This window comes from Gallus gallus, chromosome 4 (assembly GCF_016699485.2).
Source record: "Gallus gallus isolate bGalGal1 chromosome 4, bGalGal1.mat.broiler.GRCg7b, whole genome shotgun sequence".
Classification (NCBI taxonomy): domain Eukaryota; kingdom Metazoa; phylum Chordata; class Aves; order Galliformes; family Phasianidae; genus Gallus; species Gallus gallus.
In genome coordinates, this window is record NC_052535.1 from 78,555,136 (window position 1) to 78,579,323 (window position 24,188).

A 24,188-nucleotide genomic window follows, 5' to 3' on the forward strand; every position below is an offset into this window, starting at 1 on the left:
AGTATGGTTTTATTTTTAAGTGAAATAAACCATTTATTTTCTTCCTTGGAATCTCTCTTTTGGTACAGAGAGAGCCTACAGTGATGTGATTTAGAAGATACAGTGCAAAAACATTACATGGCAGAGATCTGGAGAGGGTTTTGTTTTATTATTTGAAAAAAATGCTAGCTGAAAATATGTATTAGGGACAGCCATGGAATGCACTGGAATACATTCAATGTGAGGAAAAAAAATGTGCTCATTTTATGTCATTGTTTCAAGAAGGCAATGCAGATAAAGAGTGAAAATACAAAAGTATACTCTAAAGAGAAAAAGTGAGAGAATGGAGATCTAAAAGAAAAAATAAATCTGGATATTTAGCTGAGTGAATTGCTGAAGTTAAATGTGTGCATTTGTTCATTTTCATGCAAGCCAAGGATACAGTCCCGATGTTATCGCACAGATGTCCTAGCTACTTCTGAAGTGCTTTGTGTCGGTGCTTACTGCAGCTTGGTATGAAAGGTGCTTGGTCGTACTCTTCTGCCACACATGAGGAGTAATTTTCTGCCTAAGCCAAAAGATTGCATTGCTTCTGAGAATTTCAGAAGCCCCTGGTACTGTGGGTGACAAATTTTCCATCTATCTGAGAAAAGTTGAACAGTCCATGCTGTTCATGATAACTGCTGAGAGACTGTTGAGATCCCATTGAAACTTCTGGCCTTAGACCTGTTCCTAGCAAGAGGGGCTGAGCAAGAAGGTGGTCACCTGAGCTTCATTAGCCTTCATGCTGTTTGTATGTGGTAGTACTACCGCCCTCAGCCAAAAGAATCAGACCTAGAAACATAAGTATTCTCCCCAGAAGTCTTGTTCAGCAGAATTTGCTCAAGGAAAAAGATCTGTAACGCTTGTTCTTACATGCACTCTTTCCCTTCCATTCATCTGAGTGAACCCTATCTGGCAGTATCCTTGCATTTAGGTAGATGTGTGGGGTGACAGACATAGGCATTCCTCTCATCCTGAATCTAAAATTATGGTACAAGAAGATGTGTTCAGAAAGGATGCAGAGAAAAAAGTGTGGTGTTAGTTCCAACCTGGCAAGCTCAAATTTATCCTTCTTAGGAAACTAAAACCCAACCCAGAGAAGTTTCCAGGTTGCAAGAAGACCATCCAAGCTGAGGCTGAGATTGAGTTTGCATTTTAAAAGGTTACATGTAGCCTATGTCAGTAATAATCCTAAAGAAAATCAGTGCAGAATTTTAACTTTTCTTTCAGTTTTTATGTTGTTTTCATCCAGCTAGTTTGCGCTCACAATTGTTTCTGCTGACATATTTATTTCTTGCAGGAAAAAAAAAAAGAATATTCCATATTTCACAATTATACTAGTTCAGATTTTGGCTAACATTCAGCACTTGGACAATCTGCTGACTTTCTGAATTGAGTAAGAATCCCAACACAGGCAAACTACAGAAACCTTTTGTACAGGCTGGAGGTCTCCATTTTTACCCAATGTCTCAAACTGGTGTTCAACAGCCTTGCTAAATTGAGGAAAGTTCTTTATACTTGAGAGGAGTTGAGATTTCACCCTGAGAATAAATCTGTATTTAGGAAATGAGAAATCGTACTTCATCTTCTGGCAGCCCTCCTTTGTTTTGTAAAGCAGGTGCTTACCAGAATTCCTCTGAAGCTGACCAAATGCAGACGGTCAGTCCAGCTGGACTGCAAATACTGCTAATGCAGGGGAAAAGCGTCTGCTTTAAAAAGCAGGAGCCCAACTGCCCATTTTCCAATCTTAAGATTGCTGTCATCAGCTTAAGTTAAGAAAACAGAGCTACAAAACACCAGGGCCAGTGAGCAAAAGAAAGCATTTTCTGCTGATCTGCTTAATGTGGAATCAGTTGATGCTGAAGCTTTTGGAGTAAGCAAATAAAATGGAGGTGGATAACTCATAGGCTGAGTTAGCAAAATAGCTGTTCCATTCTGGTAATGTCATGGGTTACATCAATAAAGTACTTTCCGTCTCTACCTCACAGTAATGAGATAGTGACTCTTCACATTATTACAATGCTAAAGCTATAAAAAAAAAGAAACAGTACTATATCTGTATAGCTGAGTGATGAAGTCCACAAAGATTATTTTCTTTAGTGAAATTTTATGCATCATCTAGACACTGTGGAAAAATAATTCCAAATATGGCTAAATGAAGCAAACCTTTAGTGATATTCAAAATATGACTTTGGTGCCTGATATGCAGTTTAAGAAATATTTAGATTTATCGATCCACTAAAATAAAATGGGAAAATCTATCTGCCCTCAGCACCTATCTATACGGTAAACTACACACGTAACAAAGTTCTGCATACACAAGAGCCCTAGTAGAATGCAAACAAGGTCTGAGGTATGTCTGAAGATACAAGGGGGAATGGTTTTAAACTGGAGAAGATTTAGGTTAGATGTCAGGGGAAGTTTTTCACCGAGAGGATGGTGAGGTGCTGGAGCAGGTTGCCCAGAGAGAATGTGGATGCCCCATTCCAGGAGGTGTTCAAGGCCAGGCTGGATGGGGCCGTGGGCAACCTAATCTAGTTCTTGATCCAGTGGTTGGCAATCCTACCTGTGGTAGGGAGATTGGAACTTGATGATCCTTGAAGTCCTTTCCAACCCAAGCCATTCTATGATTCTATGAATCTATGATTCTATTAAGATAAATATAGATTTATATAGAAGCTTATTATCTATATTAGCTTCTATAAGCTAATATAGATTAGCTAGAGGTGAGATAGAGCTAACTCATGACAATGTTTAAGGTTTTGTTCACTCATACCATACTGGATCACAGCACAATATTACAGATACCTGAGATTCACTCTTTAGCTATTCCCTGGCCACATATATTCTGGTACAAGGAAATGTTTATTTAAGTGCCTGCCTTTCTTCTATTACATCTATTTAGAGATGGTCCTGCAGTTACAAAGCATAAGACAACTTTCATTCATTCATTTTATTCTTCAGACTAGAGTTTTGTCACAATAAATTTGTGGATACGCAAATGTTCTATTGGGACTGGTTCTTCAAGATTCTGAACTCAGCTTGAGCTGTAAATTGTTAGGATGCAATGTGTAATGGTGCAAGGACTGCAGAAGCTCCTCTGGAAAGAATGTCCTTTAATTAAAGGTACTTCTCTAGGTGCTAAATCCCAAACTGCCTTTTAGAGCTAAGTGTGACCAGACTAAATTATTCCTTGCAGTGTGCACGTTAGAAAGAGACGAGATGGTAATCAGCTGGTAATGTGGTGCATTAGACTCAATATCATGGCCAGAAGAGGCTCACATGGTAATTGCAGTGTAGCATGATGTTATGGTTGGTGATGGTGTTGTTTAGACAATCTCCAGGGAAAGCGTTGTTTTCACAAAATGTACTGAGATTCTGCTGTGAGGTAATTAGAAAAGCATGACTGATTTTTTATTTCATTTCATATCCTCTCTTCTTTAGATATAACAGTCTGAGAATAACTACAGCAACATTATTTATATCTTTCTGATATTAGCTAACTGGTCCTTGCTTTGAAAAGGGCAGGGTTCTACCCAACCTCTTCTCCTTGAAAGTTAGCTTCATAAAATTCATTAATTTATTGACACAGCATGTATTTCCAATCATGACAGAGTTTCTCACAGCATAAAATCAGTAACAGGATTTGTGTCTAATTGCCATTTTCCAATGTTAAATACCTTTTAAACTCCTCTGGTTAATTCTATTCAAATGTAGAACTGAGTCTGGGGTTGAGATCTACCTTGTTCAACCCTTCCATTAATCACAGAGAATGACCTCACTTACAAATATTTGTCCCAGAAAATGTATGCATTATCCTAAATATTCCAAGTCACACTTCAGTTTAGAAATTTCTCTCCGATGACTAATTATTTTTGTTCACAAAAATGGATTAAATAGAAATCAACATATGAAACTGAAAAATCCTGGCTGGGGAAGGGTCCCCAGAAGTATGTAATGCAGATAATAAAGTATGGGAGTTATTTTGAGAGTTGGCCATAAAGGCAATCTGGGATTGAGCTCTGAGTAATCTTGAATGCTCTCCTGCCCCCAGCTCTGCTCAGTACTAGTTGGAACATTGCAAGAATAATGGCATAGCCCACAGCTCAACATTTTCTGCCTGGTTGGTTCTAAGAGAGACCTTAATTTTCTAGAGTGGCATATGATAATATTGCATTGGAGAGGAAATCAGCCAGAGATACACCATCACTGCCCTCTACTCTCAGCAAAGCAAACAAAGACATGGAACGCAGCACACTGCTGGTTATACACAACAATCATTGCCAGCAAACCAAGGCACTGAATCTGCATCCTGAAAATGCTGTGTTTGCAAACGTATTTAATTCCAGTTTATTGCATCCTTATTGATTTTTAAAATACATGCATGAATTATACATAGTATAACCCTAATATAATGCTTTTTGTTTGATTTTCTTTATGATTTTAGCTCCAGAAGTGTTCCAGGCCTTTATGGACGGAGGCCCAGGGTACTCATACCCTGTTGACTGGTGGTCTCTAGGAATTACAGCATATGAATTGCTGAGGGGTTGGGTAAGACTTAGTTGTTATTTAATGCATTGCCTGAAAGAAGTCCAAATGTTTGCAGTTTCCCTGAACATACCCTTAGTGATAACATTTGAGTGACCAAGGCTGAGGCTGTGGTCAGGGATGCAGTTCTGAGCCCTTCCCAGCTGATAACATTCTTGGGAAGGTTTCACCTCGCACTCATTTATGTTATAAAGTTTGCGTAAAGTGAACATAGGCTTTTAGTGTGTTCTAAGGTTAAGGCCTAATGTTTCAATGGCTAATCAAAATGCTGAACAAGAAACAGAGGAATCTTTTCCAGAGAGAAGTTAAATTACCTCAGGCTTCATTATATCTTTGATTCTCTTATATAATGTTTTAAAGAAGCTAATATCCCTACATCACTGGCCCAACTACAGAAAAATGTTTATCTGCCAGTTCACTCATTAGTTATCTAATCAATTCTGTGAATAAGCATAATGAAAAGTCTTTGCCAAACTATTTCACGTGGAATGGCAAAAGTCACACTCCCGATACAAAGATCTCCCTCTCCCATGCCACATGTCAGTACATGCTCTCAAAGCAATGGTGTTTTAAAAACATATATTATTTAAAAAAAAGAAAAAGTTTCACAATTTTTCTCTGTCATGAATCTCAATTTTTATCTGAATGGTCCGGCAGTGATAAGAAAAGTACATTCTGAATCCCAGCCACAGAGGAAAGTGCTAGATATACATAAAATAAAATGAAAAAAATGTCCATCTGCTTTTATATCAATCCTTTCACCACGGAGTGTCTCCAAGAAAGGAGCACAATCAGAGATCATGTATGGATGGCTGAAACTCCCATGACTAATCACAAAAATTACCCAGTCACTTTAATAAATGAAAAATGATATAGGTAGGTTATCTATTTACCAAGATCAGTACAGTTGTCTCTGAATAAGCCTGTCTGGCCAGAGACAAGGCAAAGCTGAGACTGAATCAAAATGTTTTTTTCTAAATGCAAACACTGCCATCTGTCCATGCTCCAGTCAACCAAGCCAGCTGCTTGTTTTCTCCCAGAGAGCAGCCCTTTCCTGTGGAGCAAGGCAGAGGGTGGCTTGGAGCCCACACCTTCATGTATAACTGGAGAAGGTGTATTTTTTCTCCAAATTGTATTTCTCTGTGTTTTCAGTCTTGTTAAGGCCTAAACTGACAGGAGTAAAGACAAGGGAAGTATTGGTAGTCTGAGGCATGGTGCTTCACCCGAGGCACGTCTGCAACAACCTCAAGCTCCAAAGCTCCATCTGCTGCTGCAGCTCTGTGCAGATGGCTGCAAAGGGGCAGCGTACACATACAGGGCTGCATGTCAAGCAGCCCCCTTCACTACCATACAGCCCACCCAGACTCAGAGGAGGATGATAAACTGCAACAGTTCTCATGCCTTGTGTTCCACCACCAAGCATCCAGGACAGCACATTGCTTGAAATAGTGCTGGGTTTTCCATCTACAGGAGTAACACATTTGCACATTGCCAGTCTGATAGCATTTGGCTCCAGATCTCATATCACATATCACACATTCAGTACCTACTATGTAAAGCCTAATTCACAAGCAATCCACACTCTATCCCAGTTTAAAAAATACCTCAACATAGGCCAATATTCTAACAATTTCCATCAGAAATACACACCTTTAAAAATGCCTTTTTAGTAAGAAAGTAAATTTATGGGTTGTACTTTTATTTCCAAAGGCTACATTTAATAAAAGATAAATCATAGCAATCTTCAAGAACAAAGTACTGTGAAGCCCAGGCACTGCAGGTCCATATCTACCTACATCCATGTAATGAGTTAATTTTAGATTTCAAAAAGAGGTATGAAAAAATATTGAATTATGGAAAGTCTGAATTCTTACTGTGACTCTCATGCAGATTTTTGTATGCTTAATGTCTCTTTCTGCTGCTCAGTAAAGTCAGGGTTACAAAGCTTCCTTTAGCCAGCAATATTGCATTTGGTTACTTTAGATCACAAGTTTTCTAGTACTACAAGCTAAAAAAAGAACAGAAGTAAATTAGTTAATTCTATTTTCATATGAAATGCTACAGGAACAAAATTATTCACCGACTAATTTGAATGGATACTTAGATGAGAGAAAAATTGCAGAAGAAATGCATCTATGAGTAATTACACTCACTATAATCAAAGAAAAGAACATATGCAACAAATGATTGGCTTAAAATTGTTACAAGATATTTTGACGTTTCAATATCTCCACAAACAATACTGAGCTCATGGAAACATGAATTGTGTACATTTATTATCCATTCTTGCTGAATTGATATTGATTCAATTTAATTCCAGAGGCCATATGAAATTCATTCAGCCACCCCCATTGATGAGATACTCAACATGTTCAAGATAGAAAGAGTCCACTACTCATCTACATGGTGCAAGGGCATGATAGCATTACTAAAAAAGGTAAGAAAGTGCCGTCTTCCATCCTTTCTTTTCTCCTTGCACAGAAACCCCTCCAACAATGTGGAACACCAGGACACACGAGATATCCTTGAAATTTTGGCTAAGGAAGTAGTGCTTTTTCCTAGAGGTTTCCAAATGTTGTTTATGTTGTATTTTTTCTTGAGAAATTGGATTATTCTTATTCCTAAACTGATACTTCTAATAGCCAGAAAGAAACAGAAACCTAATATTTTTATTTTAAAACTGATTCACTAATGACAGCAAAGCTTTAGGAAAGTGTAATTCCCAACATGCCCCCTGACTTTCTGCTGCTGTTCCTAGCCAGGAAGCTTAGAAACGAAAAGGGCTGTACTTCTTGCTGTCCCACGTTGCTACAGATGCAACAGTAGAAGTCATGCCACTTCACTGGAAGTGTCACTAAGCTACAATATGGGGTTCTTTTTCAATGTGTCATGATCCTGCAAAGTGTGTTCTTAAAACCCCAGTCTATTTTAATTTTCGTCTGCACTGTAAGGTTCATCTATCTCTTCTATGTATTTTGAATCATCAGTACTGATGATTTTATGAATGTGTGAATAGAGAAACAGAAGAAATTCTCCTTTTGCAGCAATGAGCAATCTATTTTTGATAAATGGAGCAACAAGGTGGTCAATTTTAATTGCTGCCAGGATGCTCAGTGTAACTATATCTTCCAATAAATTAAAGATGAAATACAAGTTGTTGGGTGACATTGAACTGTGATGTTTCATGTCACTTGGACTCTTGTCTATTTGTAAATAGGTTTCTGTTACTAATTCATTTATACAGCTCATGTTTGCAGTAGCCATCTGGTAACAGTTAAATTATATATATTCTATGAGTTATTACTTCCATTTTTTCGGATTGTACCTTCTAGAAGTTATTAGAGAATTCCCTAGCCGTGCTCTCACCCTATACTGTATACCATTACAAGAAATGTCTGATACATTTCCTGTTTTATATGGCACCCACTCCCTTAGAAAATGTCTTGTGCTTGATCACAGCTCCTCACCAAGGACCCAGACTGCCGTCTTTCAAGTCTTGCAGACATCCAAAGCTCTCCATACTTAGTTGATGTCAACTGGGATGCTGTTCTGGAGAAAGCTGTGACCCCAGGCTTTGTTCCAAATGTAAGTCGACATGCCAGATGAACATTGTTTGCAAATTCAAACTTTTAACTTGTTTACACTTGCACGTACTGCTTTTCAGTGAGCCACCTCTCATAGAGCTTTATTTTGGGTTCTGCTTTAGTTTACTCAATTACAGCTAAGAAAATTCAACCCACTTCATTAGACCATGGCAAAATAACTAATTAACATTTGCTCACTTTCAGTCCTCTATTAAATGAAAAAAATATTTTCTGACTGCTTTTCAGCTGTTAGTGTCTACTGTCAGTTGACATTGTGTCAGTGTCAACTGTGAGCCAAAAACCACCAAGAATATTGTTGCTGTTCTGAAATTTAGGCATCTGGCATAGCATTTACAAAGCTTTTATTATCCCAGTATGGCAATCCTTTTTCCTTCAAAGCAATTCCAAAAGACTGACCTATTTCCTTTCTGACAGTTTCCTTTATTAAAGCATTCAGATTTTGTGAAGGAATTTGGTGGGAATTCTTTTTCTTTGATACCATTTTGTTCTTATTTTATCTTAATTTTGTCATTTGTAAGTTGAATGGTTTTGAGTATCATGAATAAAAAGCAGTAGCTGTAGCGTTAACACATTTCTTGACTTTGTTCAGTCACTGAAGCTATACTGCACCATAATTATTATCCAAACAATATACATGTAGCATATTAAGGATGATTTTTTAAGAAATGAAACTGCTGCAAACTCTGCTGCTAAGAGCTGTATACAAACCAGCTTTGGCCTGGAAGTGTACAGCCAAGCAATGTGTGTCACTCTACTAGCCCTAACTGCTGAGCAGGGAGGTATGGTAGTTCCTATTAGTACAGCCAGGCTAATAATGGACTACAACTTCCCCACATCCAGCTGGCTTATGTCCAGCCATCTTAGAGTCCAGGCATAACAAACATGGGATGGTCTCCAACTGGCCACAGATAAGTATCTTCAACTCTTTACAGTTCTCATGTGTATGTTTAGTTCTTTTCACTTGGATTCAGATATTTTTGAGGGTACCTGGGAGAGTGTATGTAAGTTTCCTGAGAGAGTGAAAAAAAGTTATTTTAGACAGTTTCAAAAGGAATCATGAAACCTATGTGGTGGGTACTGCTCTCTTGGCCAAGTGGCTTTCCTGTGTGACTGATGTTGACAATGGTAAACATAATGGAAACTTTGCAACAATGCAATATGTTTAAATGCTACCTTTAAATATGTGTCCAAAGACATACTCTTCAGAAGTCACCACAATTGAATTTTGGAAGGAATCTAAGTTTAGGAGACATGATAGAAGAAACAGTTGAGAAAGTTATTTTGCTCAAAAAGTATTATGGTGTCAAAGACAGATGGAAAAGGATTCAAATCCTAGTTTTTCTTCACGTCCTCACTTTTGCTTCCCACATTTTAAAACCTGAAGAAGGCAAGAGGAAATTTTTTTTTTGACTCTTCCTGTAGTCTGACCCACAGATACATTTTTGACTGAATTACTGCTAGTGTTTCTGTACCTAATTTTTTTTTATATTCAGCTTAGCCATAAACAATGCATAGGTTTTTGTATTGTTAAATATTTAACAAAGGAAGCAAGAGATCATATGAAGTAATTTACTTTCATTTATTAAACTTAATGCTATTACCAGTGAACAGATAAACTTAAAAAAAATGCAATGATACTTCAAAGAGTAACTTTGAATCCTTTTACACCAGAAAGGAAGACTGAACTGCGATCCAACATTTGAACTTGAAGAAATGATCTTGGAGTCCAAGCCCCTCCACAAAAAGAAAAAGCGACTTGCCAAAAACAAATCCAAGGATGGAACTAAAGAAAGCTGCCCCCTGGTAAGTTGGAGACCATAGTTTCAGCCACTGACTTGTAACACAGATTCTGTAATGGGCAAAATAACTGAAGTTCAGTTTTACCATCTGTGAAAATATAGTTGGTCTCTATGTTTACATGTAACTGCAAAATCCTTCTCCAAAGAAGAAAAGCAACCACTTATCTCATTGAAATAGTAACAGTATATTGTAGCTATAATCATTTTTAAGATTATCAGTGATGCCAATTTAAAGTATAAAAAGTGTTGCAAATATGCTTCCCACACATGGCCAGATAGTTAGGAGTATTTATTCAATGCTAGTACCAAAAATGAAAAATACCCAGTAAAATGTTTATTATTTATAAATGTTTAAAAGCTGTCTCTCATGGCCTTAACTAATTCCACATAGAAAGACATGCTGAATAAATAGTCTAAACATTTGAGGAGATTAAAAAAATACCCATTTTCCTGATTTGAATTTTCATTTCAATGAGGTCTTTTTAATGAGTTCTGTTGCTGCTCCTAATAATTTTGAAAGCTTGCAAAAAAAATTTTCTTAGAGTCAGACTTAAAAATCCCCAGGAATTCTTTGTGGGAACACCTCACAAAAGAAAGAACAACTGTGCTTTCAGGGCGCACTTATGATGAAACTTCAAAATACCTTTTGGCAGTATTCATTCATAAGCTGTTTTGTTTGGTACCGTTTCTGTTGTTGTGATCTTGTCTATGATTTTCTGTCATTTTTAATCAACCTATTCGTGCTGTTTTTTAAAGAACGTACACCTGCAGCAGTGCTTGGAAACCGTTAGGAAAGAATTCATCATATTCAACAGAGAGAAGTAAGTGCATTTCTTAATGCCTCTTTAGCATTCACTACTGAAATTAATCTGAGAATGATTTTTTTCTCCCACTCTAAAGAAAAGTGATTAATGATCACATCAGCAGAGCTAAATAGCCTGGGTTTCCACTCATCTCATCCTCCTAGTCTCCAATGCAACAGTTTTGTAGTTTTATCTCTGAAAGCAAGCAGAAGTGCCTATGGTGAAAGTAGGTTAGAAAGATAATATCAGTGCTCCCAACACTTCTCCAGAGAAGTCATTAACAATTAAGAAAAGGGAATAAAATGCAGGGGGCTGTTTTTTTCAGAACTCAGACAAAACCAAAGGAAGAGATACCCCATTAAATTTTAATGATATGAGTGGCAGGATTCTGACTTAGAAACCCTTTCATACTTCCACTCCTTTTATACTTCACCACCACAAAATAGGTTGTTTAAACAGAGGCTTTTTGAGCAGAACTAGATATTTAAGGTATATCATAAACAGAGAAAGTGCTTCATGTTTACATGACAGGTAGAATCAGTAGAAACGCAAGTTTGAATATCAAAGATAACAACAATGCTCCTGACCCTTTTAATACACTACATTTCAGAGAGCTTATTGGGCTTGAGTCTGAGCTGCTGTAGAGCTGTTTGCATTATGGATCAGAAAGATCAACGAAATGGAATGGTGATACAGGAGGTATAACGACAAATGAACTAGTGCAATGGAAAGATGTTACAAAGAAAAAAAGCACTTACCCATCTCTGAAGACCTAGGCTTGCAAGGAAAACCCCACAAGAGAAAGATCTCCAACGAGAGATCCTTTAGCGGTTGCGGTCAGCCCTTAAATGAGGTCTAAGGGAGGTGGAGCCAGGCTCCATCCCTTCCGGTCACACAGGTGAATTGCCTTCACCTGTGTTCTCACAGCTGACCAGGTCCTTTCCCCAGGTGCTTAACCAGTGGTTCAGGCCATGACTCAGTAGTTACCATACATGGATATAACAGGAGAATTGTTTGCGGTTTTGGTCCATTTTTCAATTTCATTCAAGTATGCTCAGTGGTTTCATTTCACCTGACCAGGTTACCTGGATTTCCAAAGTCACATGATGAATAGAATTCTTAGGAACAACTGCAGATGTTGAAAGACATTAGCTGTTCCTACAAAGACAATATCCAGTAAATGATCATATCAGTCTTACAGGTGTTAATCCCAAGTACAGCTTTAAATTAGTTTCAAATTAAGACAGTCAGATGCTTTGATAATCTTCCATGGTCCTCTACATTAAGCAGAATCAATTATACAGTCTAGCTGTTTAAAAATACGCTAAGTAATCACAATTTTTAAAATTTAGCCTCTATTTCAAAGGAAAAAATGAAAATCCCCAAACTAGAAGTATTCTAGGAAAAAATACAGGTTGAGCAATGTAGAGTCACATAGTAATGCTCTGATAGATTGTAGGATTAACCATTCCAGTTCTACGTCTTGCAATTCATTACTTGTAAAATATTTGCTTGGAAAAGCAGACTGTTTTTATAGAAAACCTCACTGATATTCTAAGGCTGTGTCTCTTTTTCAATATGTATCTTTAATCTTACAACAGATGTTGCAAATCTTGAAATAGATCGTATTTATTTTCATTCGGAGAAGCTCAGAAGACAAGTAGGAACTTACAGGATGCAATTAAAGGGGACAAATGGAGCATTTGGGTTAAAGATAAGGCTCACTATACTAAAAAAGAAAACAGAAAAAATTCAAGAGACTGACTGAAGCAACTGAACAGTGCAAGTGGGCATGTTGGTGATGGATTGATGGTTGGACTAGATGATCTTAGAGGTCTTTTCCAACAATAATGATTCTATGGTTCTGAGTTAATGCTAGCAAGTATAGAAAATGAAAATCAATGTTAGCAAATACAGAGTGTACAAATTTTTATTTTCCTATTGCATTCTAAAGTTCAGTATGTAGTCATGGGTATTCACAGGAATGATACAAGGAACATGAGCGTGAGGAAGTATGAGCACATACCTTTAAGACATGATTACATGCTGTTCCAGTACATTGTAAAATAACATAAGAAAAACAAGGCCTTTTGCAGGCCAAGTTTGAAAGTAGTGGAGCAAATCTTTTGTATTCTTCTGTAAGAGTGGAAGAAAAGTCACTTTCTTAACTTCAAAGATAAACTAAATGGACTATGGTCGAGAATGTCCTGGATCTTGGTTGCAGATTATGATCTTATGTTGATTTGGGGGACTTGTTTAGCTCTTTCTGCTGACAAATGGAATTTTTCTATTTTAAAATTTATTTCTACAGATAGATGCTTTATTATATCTAGAAATGCAGCACCAAATATTATGCAGTATCTGAAGGCATCTTGCTAGCAATTTCTCAAGAAGCTGATCTTATTTAGAAGCTGTAGGCTATATTTTCTTCAGGGAATAAATAAAAAAATATACTGTACAGATAAAGACATGATGTTTCTTCCTAGCTTCATTAAAAAGCTGAGAATGGATTATCTTGCTATTTTAGTGCTGTAATCACTAAAGAAATCTTCATGTACATCTACATTTGCTTATGAATGTTCAAAACCTGAAATAGCACAAAATGAAGAAGCAGAAGCAATATTTTCTTGTAGAGGAATCTCATTTCTTATCCTTTATGGTTCCTGAGCCTCTCCCTCTCCCTGAAAGATGTCTTTAAGATTAAAGAGGTGGGCAAACAAAGAGCAACAGAGGAAACACAGGAAATATCTGCACCTCAGGCAAAATAATCCTTCAGCTGAATGCTTCACAAACTTGTCATCAAAATTATCAGACTAGTAATGAAATTAAAATCATATAGCCACATATTACTAAATAGAACGTGTATTATATATATATACAATGCATGTGAAAATGGATTCAAATTCTGAATACTTACTTTAATTAAAGAGATGGAGCAATGAAGAAAATTTCCATATTTTAAACAATCCAATAACATTCAAGTAGCATTGCTGTGATGTTCAGCTGTTTAGTCTTCATTGATTGAACAGGTTTTACTCTTTCCTAAGCCACTGGGACCCTGTTTGTTTTAGTAGTCATTAAAAACAACTACACAAAAAATTCACGCCAGAATTTGAAACAGTTGGATGTGAGCTGTGCACAACCTCTCTCTTTTCTTGCTGTACTACTTAATATTTGGCCGTACCCAGTGCTTTCCTAATAGACACTAAGCAGCTGTAGTTGTACAGAGGGCAATCCACTTCCAGAATAGAGAGTAAAAGCTGAGTGACCATACTTTAGATATATTAAAATGCTTAAAATCATATTTTCTGATTTTGTCCATGTCATATGCAAAAAAACTTAATATTCTCTGTATCAAATTAATGTTCACTTTTTTTGTAGTTCCTTCTCTTTTCTTTCAGATTCAAATTCAGGGTCCCCAAATGCTCCCTTTCATTGCAGTTTGATTGCAATTGAATATTCATAATGATTTGCAATATATCTCATTGAATGTACTTTTCTTAACAGGTATTTTATGTCATTTAGTTTCTTTGGAGATATTTATAGTTTTACAATCCCCATAATATCTGAAAGTTTTTTGGCTGAGACTATGGCACATTTCTTCTTTTCCTACTTCTAACCTTGATTCAACTTAAGTCTATCTCTATCTGAGCATTTCAAGTGTTCATGCTGCTCTTCACTGATCTCTTAAAAAAAAAAAAAAGATTAATGAATATTTGAAATCTCATTTTCAAAGTCTTCTAGAAAAAAAATGGCTGAAATTTTCCCAAGCAAGCAGACATATGATTGTGGTTGCTACACTTCACTAAATTAACATCCATCTTCAGGAATGAATGTTTTTGGGGGAAGGGACACCTATATCAGAGTATTCTCATTGTCAAAGCAATGGAAAGGATCAGAGGTTCAGGATAATTAGTGTAAAGCCTCAGCAATGCAGACAACCAGAAATAAACCTCATGAAAACAAATCAAAAGTCAATTCATAGGCAGAGAAAAGGCAAAACCATCTTCATTTATATGCACCTGAATTTGGAAATGTACCTAAATTTTATCATTCTAAGCAAAGTATAATACATTCTTTCCTAAGTTACACTGAAAAAAAAATCATACATATGATAAATGATGGCCTCACAACACATTACACTTATTCAATGACTGTAATGGACTAGCTTCATGATTTCTCTTTGTCTGTCTTCATGTCCATAAATGTCCCTGAAATCTGAGACCCTCGATATGCTCCTCAGTTTGGGAATTCTGGAAATGTCAGCAGAGAGGAGGATATGCCACTGCAGACATTTATCTCCATTTGCCTTGTTTTTTGATGTTCACTCTCATCTGAAATGGGCCATTCTGAGATGGGAATCTGCATTAGATGGGATGTTTGTGTGTGCTTTTATTTTATCTCACTGCTTATAAAGTGTCCATCTTCATATAGAGTCTGCATAAGAACACAAACTTTGCACAGTAAAATTTGTATATGTATGCATATATGCATGTATACATATATCTCCTTTTTAGAAATAGGGAAAGTAGAGCAAATTTAGGACAGTAAGAGACTTAGGTAAGACTCAATCTGTCTCCTGTTTTTTTGAGGATATATCAAGCACCCAGTTCCTGGGAAGAGCTCTGTGTTGTGAAACCCACCTGGAGATCGTTTTCCTGTGTTCTGTCTGGGGCAAAATATGTAGTCCTGTTGTGGGTGCACCTCAGTGTCTAACCCAGACAGCTCTGTGTTCAATTCAGTGACTTCCACAGATCCCTGTGTTAGGCAACCACTTTCCCCATGCATTGTGTATGGAGGTTTGGTGACTGATTAACTGAAGGCTGAAATGATGTTGTGTGATCAGAAGTGAGCTACCCGCTAGGCCTCTTTTAGGTGAGGGCATTTCTTCTTCAGGGGATATAAAGGCTGCAGAAGAACTAGACTTTTTGTGATTCTAAGTTTTGGAGTTTGGCAGTGAAATCTCTATGAAGAAAAAGTGGAGAGAGATGAGACAGCAGGGAGGTCAGTGCAGGCTGTGCTTGCTCCCTGGAAACTCATAGATTGATTCCTGGAAACCTGTTTTAGCAAGAACAGGAGAAAGGTACAGATGAATTAGCCACCTGCAAGGCACTTATTCCAGTCTGAGTGTTTTTACTGAGCCAGACCAGCTTCCCACCTTATCAAGTGTCATTAATTAATCCTTAAATTATTGACTTTATAGCTGTCATGGACCTGCAGTTTTGGTTAGAGATGCCACATTAAGAAAACTGGTGCTGCTGGGCAACAAAGTTGTCATAGTTATGATTTCCCCCCCCCCCCCATCTCTGATCCGGGATCCTCTCCCCAGCAGTAGGGACAAGGATGAAAAGGAAAGAGAAGAAGCAAGATGTGATTGAATGGTAACATCTCAGTGATGGGTGGCTGCCCTTCTGTCCAGTCCTGCTTAGTGGTGGTCATCTGCCATGCGGGGTCACTGACAGACAGCTGCAGATGTGCATGATCATCACAGCAAAGGAACAGGTTTTTGCAGGCACTATGCTATTATTTGCCTTTAAGTTCTCCGCTTATTGTTATCTGTTTAATTGTTATCTGCTGCCTGTTAACTGGCATCTTCACTGCAGCTTTCTCTGTCACATGCTCTGAGTTCCAGAGGCTCAATGGAGAAAGCCATGTTTGAGGATGTTTCTGATAAAGAGTAGATCTACCTTTAGATCCCTACCTCTAGGAGTTGTCTTCCTCCAGGTGTACCTCATTTGGACATGACCTAAAGGATCAGCCTACCTTGAAAATTCTATCAGAAGAACAAAGGAAGAGAAGATGTCAATGCAGTGACTGTGACAGAGCTTTACAGGAGGGTTACTCTGTATCTTTCTAGAAATACACTGGAAGCAGGTTAGGAAACACATCTCCTGATTGACAAATAATTTTGGCACTCACTGCTGAGAAAATATCCTTAGTCATGGGCATATGTTTGCAGTTTGTAAACTGGATTCTAACATTTTTTCTCTCCTTCTGTTCCCACAAAACCTATTCACCAATATGTTATTGGGAAAATTAGAGTTGATTTCTTGTTTCTTGTGCACGTGGATCCACAAACATATATCTAAGATAGAAAAACATTTCACATTTTACAGTGCGGCTGAGCAAAACACACACTATTTAAGATGGATCTGGTCTTGGACAGCAAATAACCCATTTGTAAGGGACATTATTGTTTCTAGTCTAAGCAAGGCTTTAATGTTAGTGCTTATCCATTGTTTTACTTTCATTTTCATAAATGGCTGTACACTGCTTGCTGTTTTCACTCACTTCCTCCCTTCTTTTATTTTGCTTTATTAATTCCCAGGGTAAACCTGAGTTCTCAAGACATTGTAGGTGAACATGCTACAGAATCTGTTATAATTTGTCACTTGACTTACACATACCAGTATTTCACATGTCATTCACTTTGTATGTGCACCTGAACCCATTATGCTTGATTATAAATTGATGGTTGATAAAAAATTATATTCACACGCGTTTACTGAGAGTAATTACCCAACAGGAACCATCAACCTGAATCAATTACCCATAGTAGAAGCATATTTCCCAAAGGGTTTTGGGAAAAGGTGGGAGTAAATGTCATGAGTGTCAATGGTACAAGAACACATCTGTACTACATGGGAATACTTCCTCCAAAATTTTACTTCTCACATTCATCTGTAATAAACCACACTTTTAGTCTGTGCCTCTGTCATTTAAATTTAAATGAAGTTAAAACAGAGTTATTTGAATGATTACATGGTAATTGAGTGTGCTGTCAAAACACATGCGTCACAGAGCATAGAGAAAACAGATCTAAGATTGTGGTTGTTTCCACTGAAGCAGACAGCACCAAGAGGACATGTTTAGAGTCAAAGGCAGACAGACTTAAATACTGGTTAGATGCAGAACTCCTACTACAAAGGGTGTGTGGAAGATTTTCAAAAGAAACTGAAATAAATTGGAATTAGATGGCACATCTGCATGGATGAACAGGTAATTGCACCCCTGTGCATTTGGGTGACTTCCTTACCAGCTCTTGGCAGTATTTATCGGCTTGTGCTATGTGCTAGGCTTATGAGACTATACAGTTTCTGAATGCCTGAACAGTGTGGGTGTAAATTAGCTCCAATCCAGAAGCAAATTGGCTCTGCTAAGCAGTGAAGTGTGTGCTGAATTTATGCAGCTGCTAGACGGGAGCCCTGAGTTTGAGTACGGAGAGGAAGGGTATCTCTATTTTTCTGGAGATGCAACAACACCGTGTTCCTCTAAACTAATCAGTTTAAAGCCATTCATTTAGTTTAAGCTCCATTAGTAATCACTGAGGAGAGATGCATCTCTCAGGGTTGGTCTGTGACACATACATCAGATAACTTATGCTGGATCTCATTATTCTATGTCAGTTCCTCTATCTTGTTTTGAGAAACTAAGCTAATCTTTCAGTTGTCTACACTTAGCTGGCATAAAATCCATTCCACTGTTCTGGGCTCACTTCATTTAGGTGAAAATAAATGCCTAGCAGCCAGTCCAACAGGCACAGGCTTTCTGTGGTAATCAAGGTATCTCATATGGCACTGAACACCACTATGAGAAGAACTATATTTGAGCCATATGTATCTAGTTCTGCAGACAGGAGACCAAAAACAAGCAATAGTGACATTGCTGTGTGATGAGTATGGAGTCTTGCTCCAGTCTATTCTAACGCCAGCCCTGATCTGCTCCCAGCTTCCTCTGGTACAGAGTACAATTGGGCCTTCCGTTTTTATTGGGAAATCCTTCTAAATTGAGGCACTTTTCTAAGATTTCTGTTTTTGTGAGAACACTGCTGCGATCATTCTGTACACAAGACAAAGGAGAGCCCAGTATTAACTTTGTATCATTATTGCTCCTCTCCTACATGTAAGGACTTTTTTTTTTTTTAATAAAAAGCACATTAACTATATACAACTGTCTCATGGGATAGTTTTAATTAGCTGTACAATCAGCTTATTTACTTAATTAGATCTCCAGATTTGGAGTTCTTTAAAATAATTTCTCATTTTTCAGGTGTGTATTTCTCCTTCCACTTCTACTGTCCTTTTTTATTCTTATTCTTCATTTTCCCCCTTCATTGCTGTTTTTTTTTGTCCATTTTCACTTCTTTCTTCTACATTTCTTTTTTCTTTTTCTTCTTTTTTTATGTATTTCAGTCTACACACCTACTCCAAATAGCTTAAGGGTCAGCATGATCATTAAGTTTAAAAGGAGTAATTCCAGCAGTCTTTCATACTGCCTAATTGTTAGCATGATCCTTGGCATGTGTTTTTCCCAGGCTATGATCATTCTCTAAAGCGATGTCCTTCATATTTCAGAGGTTAGCATATACCAAAGGCTGTCCAAACAGTAGTTGGAACGCAACTGCCCTATTTTGAGGATTAGAGAGTTTATCCATAAGGATGCAATCTAGCTCGCAGTGCTTAGATTCCAGGCACCTATTCCTCCACTATTTTATCTTCTGGTATGAGTGCAGCCAATGCGTAAATATGGAGAACTCTGTTTTCTGTCATGAAAGTCCTCTTGGATACCATTGGTGGAATGGGATGTAAATGAGTAGTTTGGCAGATACTCAGGTTACCACGTATATTAATCCTATGAAGAACTATTTTGTCAGGTGGTTCTGATATGTGCTGTTATGGAATCAAAAGTCTTCTTTTCAGAATGGGAAATTTCTAAAAAATTGGCAAGATAAGATCAGGACTTACCTCTATTCACATGTCCAAGTCATATACCAGCTCCTCACCCTGCAAACCTGGGCATTATACATGAGCATCAAAGGTCACATTAGATCTGTGACTTGGAGCAACAAGATCTCCTGTGAAGACAATCCAGAAATATCATATTTGCTCTTTTTTGTTAGCATGCTTCTGTAATATTTACACTGGGTAAAATTAATGCTTTCATCTTTATGGATGGAAGTGTAAAATAAACAAAATTCCTGAGTTTCTAATCAACTCACAAACTCATTTTAATTAGCTTATTAAAAGAAGAGGACAGATACATGAATTTCCACTCCATTCTGATATATTTGGTGGTCATTTTGTTTAGGAAAGTAAAAATACTCTTCCAAGATATACTCATTCGGTTAAAAAAGAAATCATCAGGTGAGCTTTGCTCTCTTCTTTCTTGTTCTTTATTTTACTTAAAAAAAAAATAGCTGAATGAAAAACCTGGCAGATAAGAACTAGTAAGCAGAATAATAGAAATATGAAAGAGCAGCACTCATTTATAATTGCAAAATACTGTCAGCTTCTTCAATTTCACAAAAAATAGAACACAACAAGAGGTAATTTATAAGAAAAATGTTCAAAAATGCAGGCAGAAAATTAAGTGTCCAAGTATCAAACTCCGTTCTTATTCTCCAGAGTGGCAGCCACATGAGAAGCCAAGCTGCCCAGTTGTCAATAGTTCTATAATCACTGCCTGCAACTGATGTTAAAATGATGGCAGAAAATAGTAGGAGAAACTTTTGAAGTGAAGTATAAGACTCACATGCACAAAACATATTATTTTTGAAAAGACACGTGCACACCACTGGACCTATACAAATTATTGCCAAATAACCTCCCTGATTTTGTAGCATAGGCACTTCTGCTGCAGGGCACAAACTCTTATAAAGCTTAAACAAGAGATTTTTTATAAATGAAAAAGCTTTGCTCGTACTTGGAAAGTCAATCTATTCTTCTGATTAAAGCATGATGGATTATGGGTGCCATCAACATTTTTAGTCAGCATCAAAACAATGGAACATGTCTTTTGGGGGCTGCTGGGAGAAACATCCCAGAAAATGAGCTGCAATGACCAATATTGTTAGCTTTTACCTTCCTACCTCCCATTTGTCACTGAATATTCAGTATTTAGACTGGAGATGTGAACAAAAACATATTCCCTCTCTTAATGTTTACACAGATATATAATATTCACGTAAGCCAACAGCTTTTCACTTATACTTTCTATCACACTCTGGGTTAGCAATACCAAGGGTGATGCTGGACTTCAGGTGATAGTGTGAGTCTATTTGAGTCTTCACAGTCCAAATCCTTCTGATGTTTCTCAGGAAAAGTTTCTCTGCATAAAACAAATTTATGCAGAATTTATGCAGAAACAAATTTATGAAATTTAAGGAGCACAGGGATATGCTCTGTACTTGTTTATTTCTTCCCTGTGAAACAAGTTTTATTGTCAAAGTTAGACTCCAAAATCCCATTAAGGCTTTTCTTTTTAACACCTTCTGACTGGGAACAGTACCAAGAAATCCCACTTCATCCTTGGCTATCTACAGCTAGACTATATCTTGGCTAGAGACACTGAGTATTTGCAAATTTGTTAGTGTCCCTATGAGTTATTGCTGCTGTAGGGTTTCTCATACTTCATGGACTCTACCTTCACAGCATTATACCACTCTGTAAAAATGATTTTCTATTTCACTAGGGTTTTTGCAGTATTGCTGGATATTTTCCAGAATGCCCATCAGTTTTGTTATGTGGCATAACTTCCACATTTCTAGGAGCGGGATATAACAAAACAATACCTGTGTATATAACTGTCTGGCTTCTTCCAACTTCCTTATAAAATTTCAATGATAGATTTTTATATTGAGAATGGAAATATTTAGTGTCATATTTTGAAGGGATACTAGCTACGAAGAATCTATACTTACCAACTGATATTCAAAAACTATTGTATGTGTACTAAGTGTCTTTATAATTGCTCTAATGTCCCCCTTATAATTTATGTGTCTGCCCTAGTAGACAAATCAGTGAAATGCAAAATGATGTACTGTTCAAACATTGTCTTCCTGGGCTTTTTAATGGGTGGGCTTTTTTCATTGTTGTTTTTTTTTCTCTTTTTTTTTTCTCTTCTTGATTTGGACATGTTCATAATTAGCCTCCCAGCAAGACCATCTGCAAAAGAAATAAACAGTACTTAAGTGTGTCTGATAAATCATAGAATTGAGGAGTGTTTCTAACTGTTTAGAAATCTGTCCCCCAGGATACGTTAGTTTATAAACCTCGTATAGACATTCTTGCTCATTTTTGGACCTCAAACCTCCTCTTTGTGAAGAATAACTGGGATAAAATTTTCTACAGGTTTATCTACTCTCAGGGGTTTATTTCAGGAGATGTAAATGTTTCCCTTAGATGCATTTTTTATCCTGCAATAAAACAACAATTTCTAAAGTCTGACTTACTATGCCTTCCTTTTTAACAAACCAAAAGCAAATGCATTTGTTTTCACTGGAAAGGGGGTTGGAAATATTAATAGGCTAAGATAAGATACTAAACCTAGAAATGATAAAGCAAATTCCACGATCTACTCACAGTATTTTCTTTCTTCCATATTCAGGACAGTGCTTTGCAAAACTGGTAAACACTTGCAAATTTAGCATAGGAAAAAGACCATCCTGTAAAACCTGGTATATACATAGTGGTACTTCTGTCTGGTTTGCATTCTCTCTCTGCTGGTAGAATTTTTAACCTTGATGGCTGCTGTGTTTATTCTCCCATTTCTGAGGCTTCTTTCTTCCTCACTACTGGAGAACATACTGCTGAATACTCAGTGTTGCACACTATTGACATTGTGTGGACTAATGGTGAAGGCAAGGATATCTGTGCTTATCTGTTCTTTGGTTCAGCAGAACCACTCTTAATTCCCAGCATAACTATATTTGAGCCTACTTATCTGTTTGTACAGAATTGTTGTGAAATAAATTTAATAGACATTTTGCTAACTCATTTTCAGCTTCTTTTCCCTCCGGGCTTTTTCTTCAGGTGTGACTATCCTCTAGAGCCATTTGTTCACTCTTTTCGTCCACAGCTGGCCATTTCACTATTTACCCTCTGTTCATAGCATTCAGCTAAGGAATAACTATATGGTTCAAAACCACAACAACTATGTTCCCTGTAAGCCATTCATTCTCCCTGGGTCTTTATCAAGTTATCACAGGCTGTGGCTGCATCAACGTAAAGGAGAGATAAGTCATTCTTTAGAAAGCAGTTTCCAACAAATGATTTATTGCACTAGTGCCATTTTTTAAACAGAACGGCCCAGAGTGCATTTATTTTGCCAGGATCACAGGACTGTGTTGACCTACACATGTTTTTGTAAAGCTGACAATATCTGATAGAAAAGTGCTCCAGTTATGGCAGCAAGTGATCAAGAATGCATGAACAAAGGGTGCATTACACTTCGAAATTGCCCGACATTTAATTGAAGAGACTACTTGTTCATACACTGCTGCAGTGGTGAGATTTGTTTAGGTCTTGACCTGAAACTCTCTGCACTTTGAAGCTATATTGAAGTACAGAATAATTGCCTAATTTTATTTTATTTTTCTCAAATTGCAGTGTTTTGCGGGAAAATATCCCCAGTAATGTCTCCAAGGCCAGCTAAATCTTTCTGGTCAGAAAGTTCCCTGTTTCTTAGCTTCTTACAAATCTGAAATCATGACAGTTGAATCTGTAACTTTTCTTCCTTTTACACTGAACATATTGTATTAGACAGCCCAAAGACAAATTTTTGATAATTTTCTTCAGCTGGTGAATAGAGCTGAGCCTTAAGCTGTTACTTGGTGGTTCCCAAGTTTGCTACCAGGTTTCATTAGGTGCTTGCCTTAGTTTTAGAAGTCTCCAATTCCTTTTTCATATCTCCCATAACTGTAATTAGTCAATCTCCTCTCCTTGCCTTTGTATTTTTATACATGTTCTTTTCGTTGCTAGTTCTTAGCCACCACTTGACCGACCCAGAATTATGACTAGCTCCAATCCACGTGAGATTTCTGGACAAATACTTTTCCACCTCAGCTTCACCCCTTTACCCTTTCTCTACTTGTAGGAAGAGATGTTGAGGAACAGAAAAGGGCTGCAATTTGCCCAGAGGGTGACAGGGGTATAAACAGAATTAATATCTCCTGATTCTTGTTATATTTTCACATCCCCAGGACATACTGGCAGGTAGTTGTTAGCATACCCATAATAACTCATTACAATGAAGTTTTTAACATAATTTTAAACACTCAATAAAGTGATTTATTTATAATTTATTAAACAGTTAAGTAAGAGTTAAATTTTGTTTGCATCATTAGATTAATAACCTGTTGCTTACTTTGATAGTTTGTACATATGGGTAGTGAATCTAGATACAGACATAGACATAGACAAATTCTGTTAAAGAAGCACTGCTAAAACATTGTACTCTTTCACCACTTCCAAAACCCCATAATCTAAATATGCTTTAATAATAGCCCTTGGGAGAAAGGACAGAATAAAAGAAAATAAATGGAAATAAATCAAAAATAGAAGCCAAATCTGTAGAGTGTGAAGTTTGAGGCTAGCCAGTGCTGTCTTTGAACCCTTAAATGCTGTCTTTATGCC

At 37.2% G+C, this 24,188-nt stretch overlaps 1 protein-coding gene across 1 annotated transcript in view; it reads left to right on the forward strand.

The window, feature by feature from the left end:
• Positions 1-24,188, forward strand: part of STK32B (serine/threonine kinase 32B) — a 147,440-nt gene that overhangs the window by 120,385 nt on the left and 2,867 nt on the right. The window contains exons 7-11 of the mRNA XM_420796.7: positions 4,469-4,572; positions 6,890-7,006; positions 8,029-8,154; positions 9,846-9,977; positions 10,730-10,794. Of these exons, the coding sequence (XP_420796.2) occupies positions 4,469-4,572; positions 6,890-7,006; positions 8,029-8,154; positions 9,846-9,977; positions 10,730-10,794 (544 nt within the window). The remainder of the gene's footprint in view (positions 1-4,468; positions 4,573-6,889; positions 7,007-8,028; positions 8,155-9,845; positions 9,978-10,729; positions 10,795-24,188) is intronic.